Source organism: Saccopteryx leptura, chromosome 5 (assembly GCF_036850995.1).
Source record: "Saccopteryx leptura isolate mSacLep1 chromosome 5, mSacLep1_pri_phased_curated, whole genome shotgun sequence".
In the NCBI taxonomy this organism is placed as follows: domain Eukaryota; kingdom Metazoa; phylum Chordata; class Mammalia; order Chiroptera; family Emballonuridae; genus Saccopteryx; species Saccopteryx leptura.
In genome coordinates, this window is record NC_089507.1 from 166539967 (window position 1) to 166556496 (window position 16530).

At 48.4% G+C, this 16530-nt stretch overlaps 1 protein-coding gene across 4 annotated transcripts in view; it reads right to left on the reverse strand.

The window, feature by feature from the left end:
- Positions 1-15753, reverse strand: part of FAM20A (FAM20A golgi associated secretory pathway pseudokinase) — a 47178-nt gene extending 31425 nt beyond the window's left edge. For all 4 annotated transcript variants that reach the window (XR_010751681.1, XR_010751682.1, XM_066386708.1 and 1 more), the window contains exon 1: positions 15359-15753. Coding sequence is in view for 2 of the 4 variants with exons in the window: in XM_066386708.1 (XP_066242805.1) it covers positions 15359-15753 (395 nt within the window). In the remaining 2 variants the exon portion in view is untranslated. The remainder of the gene's footprint in view (positions 1-15358) is intronic.
- Positions 15754-16530: the final 777 nt, after the last annotated feature.

The following is a 16530-nucleotide window of genomic DNA, read 5'->3' on the forward strand; positions in this document are numbered from 1 at the left end:
TGCAGCTCTGAGCCGCCGAGGCTTCCCTTGGACTTCCCAGGCTCCATTTTCCTACCTCCACCTCAGGGAGAGGAATCTATAAACCCATAAATGCAATCCAGAGGCTCAGTCCAGGTAGGGAGAACATCACCGTAGACATTTCAGGGCAGCTGGTGGCGGGTATCACAGAAGACGTTAGCTGCGTGTAGTTGGGGACGTGGGGATAAAGTGATTTGCTTACCTGACACAGAAATGTGATATGAAAATGAAGAACCCTAGGTACTTGTGACCCAAAATGTGATCTTTTTTTAAAAAAAATATATAATTTTATCAAAGTGGCTAGACTTGCCCATTTTGCAGACCTTGTTGATTTTGGATGACCTAACAGAATGAGCTAGGTGCAAGCTAGGAGTGACATTTTGAGAGTTGGGACTAAGACCTCAGTGAGACACCTGCTTCTCTATCTTCAGAACAACTTCCAGATCAATCACTGAAGATGTGAGTGGCTAGGACACCCAGGAGAAGAAGGCAGTAATGATCCCTGGTCTAGGGGACCCCCAGAGTCAAGGCAGAGAACTAGCAGATACCTATCAGCTGGGCCAAGTCTCCCAGATTCTCTTCTTGGGCATAGAGCTAAGCACACAAAAATGACTAACAAACATCACTGGCTGCATGCAAATAAATGTGGAAAGATCTGCAAACTGTAGGCTCTCTTGGAGAGTCACAGTGACTTGATGGCAGGAAAGGATCTGCGAAGTCCTGCACTCTGGCCTCCTGTTCAGAGAGCTGTAAACCCTTTACACAGCACCTGTAGACAGAGCCTAGATTCTGCATCGCACACAACTCATTTTGGGAAACACTAAATATTAACACTGGGCCAAGAAGCCTCTCAACTTCATCATGGTGTGATGACTCACAGAGCACGGGCCCCACAGCTGCACATCGTTTTTTCCCCACAGGACAACCACCTCCCTGGGGGAGATCAGAGGTTCTCACTCAGGGACTTCACCCCTTGGGGGTCATGATATTTAGAGACACATTTGCGTCACAGTCGGTGGGAGGAGGGCTCAGAGGTGCTGCTAAGCACCCTCCAGTGCACAGGAGAGCCTAGCACAACAGAAAATTATCTGGCCCCAAATGTCAGTCAGTAGTGCTGAGGTTGAGAAAGCCGGAGGCACAGACTCATGAGCAAATATAGCACTGAAGCCTCTGATGGTGTCCTGAAATGGCTATGAGGGACTCGGGACTCTGCAATTTAATATTTCCCATACATAACATAAAAGCCTTCCTCGGGGCCTCATAAGCTCTTTCTGTATCTTCAGCGCAGCAAAAATTGTAACTGTGGTTTAATTGTTTAAAAAAAGCAAATGTGAGTCACACTCATTTAGTTGTCAGACCAACCTAACATGCATATTGATAACATACAAACACACGTGTTACTTGCAAATGATGCGATATTGATCCACTTAAATGGTTCTTTTCATTCTCCAACTGTACAGTCCTGGAATAAACCAGTATTTGTTTCATGCACACACATACACACTGTTAGCAAATGACACTGATGAATGTGTGTCTTTTTTCTCTTGTAACATGTTCCAGAGTGCAGAAAACAGCAGTACTCAGAGCGGACCAAGAAGAACGAGGACCTTTAAAGGCCCACCCCCTGGATCCTCTGATAATCAAGGCTTTACCAGATTATATTTATTTTAAAGGTGTTTGAACTTTGCCTTAGTGCCTGTCACACAGGCATGGGCGTTTGAAGGAGATCTGAGTGTGGAGGAATCTGAATGTATGGGATTGCAATAGGGGGTTAGGCTGGGGGCACATATTTTCATGGTTCATCAGCCAGTTTCCTGGTGGCCCACCCACAGATTAAATTTTTTCAAGCCCTTGGCCTGTGAGTTAATGCTAATTTGCGTGGTATAATTTTTCCATCGATTTACAATCTTAATGACTGCAGATTTTGGTCCGTTTTCCTCCTCAGCATGAGCGGTCACCCATGGGTTAGGATAATTTATGGAGATATTAATGGGACTTTTGTTCTTGTGGAATATCACGCACCCGTTCTAAGAAGGTGGCGGGCATTGTGTCTCTGTCTCACAGAGGGTTTATGATCCAGGACTAAGCAGATGTCTAGACAGGTTACACTGCTCCTTCTCTGGTTTTGTTTTATTTTTTATTTCTGGAAATCCAAGGAATAGGCTAGACAGGTGTTTTGACAGACAATAGGAAGAGCCTACAGAAGCACAGACTTCGGGGGAAGCGTGCAAGTACTCCAAGATTAGGAGAGGAAAGTTGGTTTGGGGTCTGGCCTGGAGGTGAGTCCAGGTGGTGAGAAATGGCCGCGTGCTGTGCCTGAGAAGGTGCATTTCTGTAAATAATCCTAATCCTGAGCTCTAGGCTGGCATGGAAACAATGGTGCCACCCTCCTCCCCAAATGCTTTGCTACCTAAGACTCTATGGGCATCGCCCCAGCACGAAGGGTTTGAGGAAAGGAGCACTGGCAGTGACAGAGATGGAATTCCCAACTTGCCCCACAGAAAAGGGGTATAAGTCCCACTTGGTTTATAGAAAAATAAAATCTCTGTTATAGTTCTTTCACACTTGAGTTTGTAGAGTGAAGTCAGGTCCTGCTAGAGTAACAATTTAATCCTGAAATCTCAGTGGTTTAACACAAACAAGGCTTTTTCTCTCTCATTCAAGCTACCTGTCTAATGAAGGTCAGAAGGAACTCAGCGACCCAGCTTGATGGGCACACCAAGATCCCAGCATGTGGCCCAGGACAATAAAAGGAAGACACTTGTTAAATAGTAGGTCTTAAATGCTTTGGCCAGGAAGTGATATATGTCATTTCAGTACCTACCATTGCCTAGAGCTAGTCACATGGCCCCACCTTGCATCAGTGGGCTGGGACCCACAGAGGAGTATGTTGATTGTGTGCCTCTCCACAGCTTTGTGGTACTTATTTAATGTAGGATGAGACTTTTTATTTAATACTGTTAATAACTTGCATTTGTGCACAGCTCATTACAAACACATTTTGGGCATTCTGCCCATGTTATCTTACTGGTGTTCCATCAAGCCCCGTGAAGAGATCAGCCCTTGGATCCACAGGCAGGAAGTGAAGGTCCACAGGAGGTGACAACATGTAGTAAGTGAAAAGGAGGAGCTAACAGCCAGAGGCTCTGACCTGGGTCTTCTCTGCTTTTCCACAGAGGCTGCCGAGACAGTCAAGCTTTGTCAAAGATTTACTTAAGACTAAGGATAGAACCTCCTCGAAGGCCAGGGAGGCGGTGCAGTCGGAGCACGAATCTCAAGCCTCTATCTGCTTGTTGAGAAAGCAAGATGTCAGTGAGATTTTGCCAAATGGGCTGATTTTCCGACACAAACTCATTTCCTTGCTGGTTGAAATGCAATCCCTTCCTCCTCTCGGAACTGGTTCATGCTGTGTTGCAATAGACCACTTGTGTTCACTCTGGGCTAACCGAGTCCCAACCCCATCCTGACCTCACAGAGTCACTGCTCTGGCTCAGTGGTTGAGAAAGACCTATCCAAAGAGTGACACATGGATCCGGATTTGGACTATTCTAGCAGGAATGCAGAGAGAGACAAAGAGCCAATTTTCACCTTTTGACCTCAAAAATCATCTCCAGAAGAAGGGGGAGCTTAAAGTCTGTCCATAAACAGATTAAAAGGGAACAAATGAAGAGCAAACACTCGGCCATAGGAAGGTATTGAGGCTGTCTTGTCTGGGAGTTAGGGAGGCCGAGGAGGTTTGATGAGGTCAGGGCAAGAGGCCTCTTGAAGCTGGAAGGACCACAGCGGGAGGTGGAAGACAGTTTCGGAGATGGCTTTGCCTCTCTTTAAGTCTGCTCAGGCTGCCATAACAAAACACCACAGATCGAGTAGCTTAAACAACAGAAACTTGTTTCTCACAGTTCTGGAGGCTGGAAGACCAAGATCAAGGTGTAGGCAGGTTTGAAGCCTCTCTCCTTGGCTTGTAGATGGCTGCCTTCTAACTTTGTCCTCACATGGCATACACATTCCTGGTGTCTCTCCTTCTTCTTATAAGGATACCACCCATGCTGGAGTGGGGTCCCACCCTTAAGACTTCATTTAACCCTAATTAGCTCTCTAAAGGCCCTATCTTTAAATATAGTCACAATCTGAGGTATACTGTGGGTTAGAATTTCAATGCATGAATTTTGTGGGACACACAAATCAGTCCATAATAGCTTCATTAGATTTGTGAAAGGTTATATTAGATTTCTTTCTCATTGATATCTAGAAAGGACTCTTACCACCAATAGCTGTCTGCCTATTGCCCAACAACTCACGAGCATAAGGGACGTTGCTAAGGCTTTGCTTAGTGGGATAATACTAAGTTGTATAGACCACCTCCTCTTCAATGGCCATGATACCTGAATCTCCCCCAATGGCCTTTGATATATTTTGGCCAATAATATGACAGAAGTGACATTTAGACATTCTGGCCAGGACCTCAAGGGGCTGTGCACACTTCCACTCTTTTTTGGTCACCTGCTGCCGCCATGTCAACATGGCTGATTAGCCACCTGGGGGATGAAAGGTCATATGGAGTTAAGGTCACCGTCTCAGTCAAGGCCTTGGACATGGGAGCCCATTGGAGGGTACGTACATCCCAGAGCAGCAGAGTTCAGACAGCAGCTGACCACAGATGCCTGAGCGAGTCCATCAGAGACCAGAAGAATCACATAGCTGAGCCCAGCCCAGATTGCTGATCTGCAGAATCATGAGCTAAGGTAAATGGTTCTTGTTTATTTATTTATTTATCTATCTATTTATTTATTCATTTTAGAGAGGAGAGGGAGAGACAGAGAGAGAGACAAAGAGAGAGAAGGGGGGAGGAGCTGGAAGCATCAACTCCCATATGTGCCTTGACCAGGCAAGCCCAGGGTTTCGAACCGGCGACCTCAGCATTTCCAGGTTGACACTTTATGCACTGCGCCACCACAGGTCAGAGTTCTTGTTTTAAGTCACTAAGTTTTGAAGTGACTTGTTAAGCAGCAAATATAAACAGTGGTCAGAGCCTAAAAGATGTTCTCTTTTGCTCAAGGGGCGAGAAGCATTGATTAAGTCATGACAGTGGGACTGGGTGGTTGTTAGAGAATAAATATCATGCTCTCATTGGTGGAAATGGATGGGAGTGGGGTGTAATAGGAGAGGGAGGCTTGGGTTTTAGCCATATCAACTATAAAGAAAGGAAGAAAAGAAGTTTACTCTATTTCCATATATTCCAAATCAGTGAATTTCTTTTTTTTCTAGAAATAGAACCTTCTTTTCAGAAGAAATCTTACACAGAATCCCCAACATATAAAATAGGTAAAAATTTGTAATTTATTGCTATAAATCTAATGTAGATGGTCAAATATGCAAAATTATTTTAAAAATGCAATCAATAAGTACAAGAGGGAAAATAGAATTATGAACACAAGCATTCAGAATTGGGGGGTCAGGGAAGACAAGTGTAGTCTTATTTCTGTACCCAATTCCTTTCTGCACTTTGATTTGGTAGCGTAGTATAAAAAATCCCGAGAAGCACACATAAGCACTTGGGATTGGAAATGGTTTTTAACAGCTCACCTTGCAATCTCAGGATACACAATTAAATAGAGACAGGAGGAGAAGCCATCTGTCTGCATAAGTTCCACGTGGCAGGCTCAGTGTGCTGCCATGTGCACAACACAACCCAGTGTGAGTTTTCTCACCAAGATTACCTTAAGGCACACTTTTTTTTTTTTTCATAATGAAAACTGAATCAGCCATTTGCACAACCCACAAAGTACCTCCCAGAACCCTGAAAGTTCATGGAGCACACTTAGAAAATGTCCGTTTTTTTTACTCTGATAGCCTTTGAAGAAGAAATTCTGGTTGAAGATAGGCACAGCTTGAGAAGCAGAGCTTCAGAAGGCTTCAGGAACCACAGACTCACCCTCTTAAATGCAGAAGGAGAAACGTGGTCCCGAGGAAGGTAAGTGCTTTCCTCGGGGATTACATTGCAGGTATCTTGGCGCAGAGTGGAATCTCCTTTGAGGAGAAAGAGATATGAGCCCACAAATGAGCTGGATTTATGTCAATGTCTTCTTTAGGCTCCCGTGAAGAGAGTAAGGTTAATTTAAGAGAAAGCCCAAATAAGTAATGATTCTTATTTTAATGGTTGGTATAAAAATTTTGCATATGTTAAGAATTTGTTATTAATACATTTGTTTTTAAAAAGTCTTATTAAAACTCTAGAATAGTAGCTATAGAAGTCACACACTGTGGCAGGCATCCCAGCATTACTCTGGTCACAGCAGTTCTGGGCATCCAGCCAGGTTTTGAGGGAACTACCGTTCCCAACACTGAGGCAGGTCATGGGAACAGAACGGAGAACTGAAAGGGTGAGTTTCCAATGACTCTGCCTCCTTAGTGTCAGTGATTGGTTGAGAGGTTGGCATTCACCTAAATGCTGGACCAATCATAGCCCTCTACAGCTGGGTTGTGTTTCCAGACCTGGCCAATCAGTGTCTTTGTAAGGGGTCTTTCTTTTTGTAAATCAGAAAAGTCCTTTAATCGCTGTGATCCAGGGCTGCTGGGATTTCAAACCCAGGAGGGGATTAAGACAGGCAGAGGGAGCCCTGGCCAGGTGCCTCAGTGGATTAAAGTGTCTACCTGGCTCACCAAAGATCACAGGTTCAACCCCCCAGTCAGGGCACATATGAGAAGCAATCAATAAGTATATAACTAAATGGAACAATTAAGTGAAACAACAGTTGATGCTTCTCTCCTCTCTCTCTTTCTCTCTCTCTCTCAGTCTTTCTCTCTCTCTCTCCCTTCCCTTGCTCTACTTCCCTCCCCACCCTGCCTTCTCAAATCAATGGAAAAATTGAAAAACAAACAGGTTGAAACGAGGAGAGTAGAGACAGCTGTCCTTACTGAGTTTTGCTTTCTTAAGTGTCTATGTTTTCTTTTCCTGCTTATGTTGGTTTGAGTTGGGTTTCTGTCACCAGAAACTGAGTGACATCAGTATCCCGATGAATGTAGGCAATACTTTGCAAAAATAATGAGTGATGTCTAGGAAAATAAACACGTACAGAATGCAAATTGTGCATAAAATTCAAGGGAAATCTAGACCTCAGCACTTGAACTAAGTGGGATCCAATGACCCCATTAAAAAAAAATACACCCTATGCTGAAGTAATGGGGCTTGATTTGCTGTTGGAATTGTGGTTGGTCAACCTGACTTTCTCTAGTGTCTCTGAATGCTCAGAGGAGCACAGCATGTATAAATAAGCTGCGACTGGTTGTACATAATTCTTCACTCAGGGGGAAAAAACAGGCATTGAGCTGGGTGTGGAGATATATATACCTTCCCTACAAGATTTGTAACTATTCAGGTATGGAAGAAAATGAGTCAGAGATATAAAAATCCCATTTGAGTGAAACTGAGACCCTGTGGGACACTTGAATTGGCCAGGAGAGACCATTCATCTCTCCCTGTGGACTCATTTTGGTTAACATCACCAACAATTTTTACCAACACCCCATGGAGCTTGACCCAGGCATTGAGAACTGATGGCAAGTTTCTGATGGGAGAGTTGCACTTGACTTCCCAGGCTGAACCCCTCTGTCTTTCACCAGCAGAGCTCTTTTCTAAGCCATCAACCTTGCCTGTGTTTTCTAAAATCCTATCCTTTTCCAGGCCACCTTGGAGTTGACGGTCCAGCTGCTCAGTCCATGTGCCCCTGTGCCAACGCTCCTTAGGTTTCTCTTTCAATCTCCACATTCTTCTGAATTTTATTACAGGTTCTTGGCTTCTCAGAAACCTTAGTCCTCTACTATGTTCTATTTCCTGTGGTTTCCCAAATGTATGTGGTTTATTACTAGTGAATCCAATAAAATAGGCCCTTTGCTGCTTCCTAACTTTGCCTCTTGCTCAAGCCAAATTATGTGGGCTGTCTGCAGAGCTTGGCCTCCAAGGTCAGGCTCTGGGGATTGGAAGTCCTGGATGCCAGCATCTGCAAGGCACTCCAGCTCAGTTCTGTCCTGATTTCACATTCCCACCACGAGACATCCTGCCAACTGACAGGCCACAGAGAGAACTAAGCCTTTTTTTTTAATCCCATGCTATGGTTTTCTTTAGGCTTAAATGTGTATGCTCACCTATAATTACAGGTACACAGATGCTCTTAATTCTGGTAACTTCTGCCCCACCACCACTGCAACTCTCTAGAATGCTATTCTCACTTGGCTTTTAGCCAATTGCAAGCCTGCTTTTCAGCAGAATTCGCAGGCTCTAGCTTAATGAATAATCACAAGAAAAACACAGGTCAGCACCTGCCCACGGGCAGAGCAGGGATTGCTCCAGCTAAGTTGGGGCCTCTCTGTTCCCTACTGTTCTTTGGGGTGTGTGTGTGTGTGTGTGTGTGTGTATGTGTGTGTGTGTGTGTGTGTGTTTGACACAGAGAGACAGAGAGAGGAACAGATAGGGATGGGCAGACAGGAAGGGAGAGAGATGAGAAGTATCAATTCTTCATTGCAGCTCCTTAGTCTCCTTGGTTGTTCACTGATTGCTTTCTCATATGTGCCTTGACTGGGGGTGTGGGGGGACTACAGCAGAGTGATTGATCCCTTGCTCAGGCAGTGACCTTGGGCTCAAGCCAGCGACCTTGGGCTCAAGCCAGGGACTTTTGGGTTCAAGCCAGCGACCATGGGGTCATGTCTATGATCCCACGCTCAAGCCAGCGACCCTGTGCTCAAGCTAGTGAGCCCATGCTCAAGCCAGCGACCTCGGGGTTTCAAGCCTGGGACCTGGTCCTCCACATCCCAGTTCAACGCTCTATCCACTGTGCCACTGCCTGGTCAGGCTGCCCCTGTTCTTGTGCAAGACGTTTTGGAGGCTCTTTTTCTGGAAGCACAGGAAGCTGGGGAAATTTCCTCTCATTGGCAAATGGCACCTTCTCAACTTTCCTTTGGGACTTTTTATTTCTTTTGAAATTGATTTCATTTAGATGACTGCAATAGGGAGAGAACCCCAGATTCAAATTTTATAATGTCTCAGGAAGGTGGTCTCTAGCCTTAGACTTTTATGGAGAGTAGACAAGTGACAGGTGGGGGAGATTTTATAGTTGTGATTGTTTTTGTTCAACACTTTTGTCATATGACATAACAGGCCATAGACTAACATCCCCCCCCCCCCCCAATCCTGATGTTGTCTGCTCCTAATTATTTGTCCCACAGATATTGACTCTGGCTCTCCTCTCTGGGAAACCATGAAACAGATGTGTTAGTGTGACCATGTGCAAACTTGGGGCTTTTTGTGCTGGGAGCAAGTGGCTATTTATTGTCACCTGAAACTCCAGACAGCTGTCGTGAAGCTGGACAGTACACAGTCATAAAAAGCAATATGGTATTATATGGAGAGGGTGTGTCCCGTCCGGGAGGGACAAGGATGGGTGGAGGCAGTTGGAAAAGCCTTTCCAGAAGAAGAAAAGTGAGGATCTGTGGATATCAAAGGATGCCGGGTGGTGCAAAGGATGCCAGGTGGGGTATCTGCTGGTTAGAGCCAGACCCTGTGGGTACAAAGCCTGCCTGTGCTTTGCTTGCTGCTTGATTTGAGAAGGTAAGTTATATAACCTCCTCGTCCCCAGCTTCCTCTATAAAATGAAGTAAACGGCGGCACTGTATTTGTTTGCTATTGCTGTGTAGCACATTTCCACAACCCTCGTGGCTTAAAACAACACCCATGTGACTAGCTTGCAGAGATGCAGGGCAGAAGTCCACTTGTGTGAAAGTTGTCAGCCAGGCTGAGCTCTCCTCAGCAGGTTTGGATGGTGGTGGTGGGAGGGGCGTCTGCTTCCGCGACTCATTCCTATTGTTGGCAGAATTCGTTTCCTTATGGTTGTAGGACTGAGGTTCCTGTTTCCTTGCTGGCTGTCAGCTGGGGGCTAAGCTTAGGTCCTAAAGGTCGCTAATCTCCTTTGCCCTCCCTTCACCTTCCGGTCAGCACACCTTATCACACTTTGAATCTTTGACTTCCTGAAGAAAACTCTCTGCTGTTAAAGGGTTCACGTAACTAGGTCAAGCACACCTGGAGAAACAACCTATCCTGAGGTCGGCTGCCCTTTACGGCATTACCTGCATCAGGATTTAATTGAGTAGTCAGGAGAAGGTGTGTGGACCCCAGGGCCAGGAGTCCAGGGGACCATCTTGGAATTCTGTCTACCACATGCACATACCTCTAAGGAGCTGTGAGGCCTAGGTTAGCAAGTGTTGGTAAAGTACTTAGTACATATCCTGTATGTTTCCAGTAGACTTGCATGCAAAGAACTAGCCAGTTCAGTTCCCAGGATTGAGGAAGGAGAGTGTCAGGAGTGGGACACAGTTGAACAGCTGAAGAACATCCTCCACTTCTGAGGGGCTTCATTTCGGTAATATTTGGAAACAGGAAGTTCCCTTGGATGAGCTTTCCTTGCCTGTCCTCCTTAGATGAACAGCCTCGACACCCTCCCTGATTCTGCTGGGTAATGGCAGGGAGGCTGGGCTTCGGAATGATGGGGAAGGAAGGGGCTTCTGGGTTGGCTTGCTCTGAAGCCATCTGCTCAGAGGTTTTGATTTTCAGAAGAGTGAAGGAGTTTCCTCTAGCAACAAGGCCAGGGATTCAGAAACCACAAAAATTAAAGCTTTTCCCAAGTCAGCCAAGCAAAGCTCTGAGTGGGGGAAGCGGGAAACAGACATCAGGATTCCCACCCCCTCTGCTAACCACACACAGGTCGTGGCTGAGGTCCATCTCAAGCTGGAGAAGTCCGTTTCCCTTCTGAGCCTGGCAGCATCAGTGGAAGGCTCAGAGGACCAAGGCCCTGCTGACCCTGGGGAAAGGCAAATGGCCACCGGCCATGAGTAAGAACCTAGACTTTCATCAACTCTGTAGGTTGAACTGCCTGCTCCCAATAAAGCTGTGTTCCAAATTGTCTGGTGCCAGCCTGAGGTAAGCAGGAAAGAGATAAGAAAGTGGGAGTGAGGGAAGAATGAGGAGGTGAGAACAGAAAGGCAGTTACTTTTCATTCCACAGATGCCATTTCGGGAAAAAGCTTTTCTTTCAAAAAACACCTAGATGAGACCATTGTCATTTCCAGCTGGGTGCTTCGCCCTCTTTCCTAGCTCTCCACCCCCCCCGCCCCTCCCCCCAACCTGCCTTAGCTCCTGGATCTTCTCACAGTTCTCTCCAGAAAAACCTGGGCCAACTTACTCCCCTTGAACAACTGTCATTTTTGAAAAGCTGCCCAGTCTCTTTGCTGTGATTTTGCAACTCAGGGTTAGACTTTCTTTACTCTCTTTTGGTGGCAGCAAGGCGACCCGGAGAGGGCAAGCCAGGAGTTCCCGATGATGGGGGAGGCAGCACACACGCCTCTGAGAAACGCAGGGTCTATACTTGCAGGAACATGTAACTTTCCTGAAACCGGAGGAAGACGTCAGGAAAGAAGAGTGGAGAGTAGGAAACTCTTGTTTGTGTGGTAGCTGCTGCAGTTTCTACACCAGTGAGGCATGATCCGGTGTGACCTTGCCAGTCAAGGCCAGAGGGATGTAGAGGAGCCAAACAAAGATATGTGGGCAAAAGGCCAGGCCAAGCTGAACAGCATTAACATGGCAAAGGGCAAATGTCTTCTGGCCTGGGCAGCTTGTGGGCAGGGAAGACATCCAAAGCTCAGCCTCTAAGATGCAAGAATAGTAACAACCTGTACAGTTAGTTACCTGTGCTCCAGGTAGGTCCTGCCTCCCATCATGACCTTGAAAGGAAAAGGCTGCCTCCAGCTGGTTGGTTTACGGCCTGAAACAGTGAAGCCCGCCCTTCCCTTCCTGCCTATGCCTTCTCTCTTCTCCTCACTATTCAAGACAGGTGTCATCGCGCCTGATGGAGCCTGGCGCTGGCTCGCTCGCTGTGATCCGTGGCCGATGACTTGACAGAAATACTTCTCCTGATTATATTTTTAACCTGGATTGTGCTGCAGTTAGTCACATTTTGAGGAGGGAACAGAGGAAGAGAGGGAAGAACGGGCGGGTGGGCTGAGGAGAAAGCCTGAGGGTCAGATAGCATGCACAGAGCCCACCCCACACACTGGCCATGTCTTTCACATTTCAACTTCACTAATCATTGACATCCAATGAACAAATATTGACTGGGAACCTAAAACATTCAAAAACAATGTACGAGCTCCATCTTCCATGGTGTGAAATCAAAAAGGAATGTCTGGGGGGAGAAGACGGCCCATCACCTATCTCCCATTGGTAATGAGCTCAAGTTATAGAATGATAATTTCTGGCTTCATACCATTACTTATTAGTGTGTTGGTAAAAAAAAAAAAGAGAGAATAAGAAGAATCACTCAGACTAATGGTCTCTTCTGCAAAGTGGTGAAGAATGCTGATTTGGCTTATTTTTACTACCTGCGCCTCTCCTGGTTTGGCAGATGGTTTGCTGATACGATTATTTTGGATAGCAGCTAATGTTAGATAATTATTGGCATGGTACATCCACATGTGTCTATCAGTCCTGGGTGTTTAAGTATGTTTGGGTTGTGGCTCCAAACAGGGAGGATTTGTCTGTGCAAGAGATAAGCAATTAGCAAGGCCATTCACTGTTTCTTCCTTTGCTGTCTGTTCTAATTATTTGCAGTGAGATCCGGAGCCCTCCCTGGCCCTGCAAAGGACAGCAGGATGGTGGGCACCATCAGCGCTTCCACGTGCCCTCCTATTGGTTAGGGCACTCTCTCCTTTGAGGTAATGAGGACTACCTCTCACAATACAGCTCCCATTCAAATTCATGTTGGCTAATGAGTCTTCTCTGTTCCACATGCAACCCTGAAGTACGGAACAACACACGTGCTCACTGATATCATCCCATTGACATTTACAATTCCGTTTGGGTGCAGATAGACTGTTCTCTGCCTCTCAGGTCCAGTTTCACGGGACCCTCCTGCAGCTGACAGCCCACAAATCGCACTGGCGATCTCAAATATTAGAAGAAAGTGGTGAGGCCCTGGCTGGGTAGCTCAGTTGGTTAGAGTGTCATCTGGACATGCTGAGGTTGTAGGTTCTATCCCCAGTCAGGGCACATACAAGAGTCAACCAATGACAGCATGAACAGACGAAACGACAAAACTAATGTTTATCTCTCTCTTTCTCTTTCTCTGTCTCTCTCCCTTCCTCTCTCTCTAAAAAATCAAAACAACAAAAAAGAAAAAAGTGATGACTAAATATCTCAAGTGTGATGTTCAACCAACCACACAAAACTGCTTCATTCTCTCTTAATGTAGCAAGGTCACCAGTCCCCCTCACCCATGACCTTCAGTTAAATAACCAAGATAATTTCTGATCAGGAAGTGTGTTATTGTAATACATCACGGTGCAGAAACCAAGCTCAATATCAATTGTAGGGCAGATTGGAGAGAAAAAGTTTTGCTTTTCTGCCAGAATTCTGGGGTTTCTCTGGGGTTTCCTTTAGGACCGAAGTAATGTGGGGAAGTTTAAGGCCACAGCAATGTGACTAAGTGAATGCTGATCTACATTTATGAAAAGGGAGAGACTCTGCCCCCAGTCCCACATTCTTTTTTTTTTTTTGTACTTTTCTCAAGCTGGAAACGGGGAAAGACAGTCAGACAGACTCCCGCATGCGCCCGACCGGGATCCACCCGGCACGCCCACCAGGGGGCGACGCTCTGCCCACCAGGGGGCGATGCTCTGCCCCTCCGGGGTGTCGCTCTGTTGCGACCAGAGCCACTCTAGCGCCTGGGGCAGAGGCCAAGGAGCCATCCCCAGCGCCCGGGCCATCTTTGCTGCAACGGAGCCTTGGCTGCAGGAGGGGAAGAGAGAGACAGAGAGGAAGGAGAGGGGGAGGGGTGGAGAAGCAGATGGGCGCTTCTCCTGTGTGCCCTGGCCGGGAATCGAACCCGGGACCTCTGCACGCCAGGCCGATGCTCTACCACTGAGCCAACCGGCCAGGGCCCACAGTCCCACATTCTTAAATCTGCAATAGACATGTAAATAATTTTCTAAGGGCAAAATTCCCTAGTTCATTGGTCCAGATTCCCACGTTATTGATGCAATAAAGATAAGGTTGAAAGTGACAGTGTCTGAGAAGCAATCACAAGTTGCCCTTTTTTTTTTTTGCGCACAATTAGCAATGGAATTGAGAACCACTTTCTCTAACAGAAAATCATCAGCCATAGAGTTTCAATTGACATTCACCACAGTGATTTCAGCCAATAACTCTCTTTAATTTCTAGAGGTTTTCTCCCCCAGTCAGTCTCAGCACTCCGAACTAATGAGGTAAGCTGGGCTAGCACTAAGATTTATGGTCTCCCTATGCTTGGGAGGGACTATTTACCCAATGACATCTCATTTTGAAATCTCTTGTATTAAGAAAATTGATGGGTGTGGTGCAAAAGTGATCTGTGGATGTGAGTGATATTTAGACAAGTCTGTACTTCAAAACAGAATCCTAACTCACATAGACAGCTTTCCGCCATTAGCTGGGGACCTCAGCATTGACCATTTCATCTTCTCCAACACCACCCCTCCCCCACCCTTAAAAAAACTTTCTTAATTTTATCCTAAATACGTTTGGTATCTTCTTCCTCTACATTTAGCTTTGGGTTTAAAGAACGCCCAGGTAGATTTTTTTTTTAAATTTCTTCTATTAAAGCACAAGCGTCAACAGATCCAAGTCAACTGAAATCACCTGGAGACCGAAGCTGCCTTTAGATTAAAACACTCACCAGAAAGGGATAATCCAGGTTTTAAATAAAACAGATAGAGGTGACCTTATCGGAAACCTGACATTTACTTTTCTGGCCCCGCCGACCTCTCACGGGAGCAGAGGAATAAGGAAAGGGAAATAGCTGGCTTTTCAGGGAGTAGCCTTGCTTTCTGGAAGGTGCCCAGGTCCGCCCAAAGAACGGAATGCCTAATTCGAACCAGCCCTGGAATTGCTGTCTTTGAAAACCTCGTTCTGGAAAACCGAAGTCCAACAGCGGCTTTCCACATCAGGACACGAAGAGCAAGGGCGGAAATGGCCCAGGGGACAGGAGTGGAGCTAAGGAGTAAGCAAGAAGCAGCTCCAGGAGGAGGGGCTGGGAACGTTTCTTGGCTGTGCTGCTGCACAGAAACTTTTTCTTGCACTGAGATCTACTCGGGGCTGAATCATGAGGCCCGCAACAACTGGTGGGGTCTGCGTGGGGAACACACTCCGAGCCCAGGAGCAGGGTTTGTGGGCTGGGCTAAGCCGCCAGGGCCGGGGCTGCGGCCAGGGCGCGGGGAGGCCGGGCCGCGCGCTCTGCCTCCCCGCGGGCGGGCGGAGTCCTCACCTGTTCCAGCGGGCCACCTTCCTCCGGTAATACCGCAGCGCCTCCTGGCCGGCCAGGAGCGAGTCTTCCGGCCCGAGGATTGGTGGCTCCTCCGGGACGTTGTACAGCGGGTGGGCGAACAGGGCCTGCAGCTTGGAGCCGGGGCCGCCGAGGTCCTGCTCAGTCCCCGGCCCAGCTGGGGAAAAGTTGTGCGTACCCGCGCGGGGGTCCGGGGCGGCCGCGGCGGGGCCCGGAGCGGGGACGGAGATGCGGCGGGCGCACAGGCAGCCCCGGGGGCGCTCCCGGGGTCGCAGCTGCCGCTGCACCTGGGGCCAGAGGTGGAAGTAGAGGTCGGCGGACAGCAGCGCGCCCAGCAGCAGCAGGGTCAGCAGGCGGTCCCGGCGCAGCCCAGGCATGGCCCCGCTGGGCACGCGGGCAACTCCGGGAACCTGGGGGGACGCCGGGCGCGGAGGGCCGCCTGCACTCCTGTGGGCCGGCGGGGATCGATAGGGCCGGAGTGCTCACCGCGCGGGATGGTTGCGCTTTTGAGGGGTGTCGTCCTTGAACTTGGGGACCGGGTGCAGAGAGCGCGGGGTCTCGCGGTGTTGGCGGGCGTCCCCTCTCTGAGCGGAGTGGAGAGCAGCGATGGTCTCCCAGACCCCTGTTTCTGGCTCCTTCTCTCTCGGCGCCCGGGAGCCCGGGAGCCCGCGGAGGGTGAAGGGCGGGGGGCGCTGGTGTGGCTGTCCCCGCGAGCGGACGCGCGGCGGGGCCAGAGCAGCAGAAACACGCGCGGGCGGCGGCGCTCGCCTCAGGGAGGAGCAAGGCAGCCGCGGAGCCCGGGGCGTCTCTCCAGAGGATGCTGTCACCGAGGCTGCTGCTGCGACTGTTCCCGCGAATCCTGCGGGCGGCGGGGACGCCGGTGCCCCCCGGCTCCACCTCGCGAGCTCTTCTGCGCGCCCGACTCCTAGAGGCAGAGGTAGCGCCGGCCTCCCTCGTCTGGCCGGGTGCCCGCACCTCCGCCCACTCTCAGCTGGCACCTGCCTCTGGCGCAGCTCGCCGGCCAACTCTGATCCCTGTGCGGGCCCTGCCCTTCCACCTTGTCACCCAACCCTCTGCTCGCGCCAAGCCCCCTTGCCCCGGGCCTCCAGCTTGCCTTGCCCAGGGTTCAGCCCTGACACTTTGGAGAACTCAAG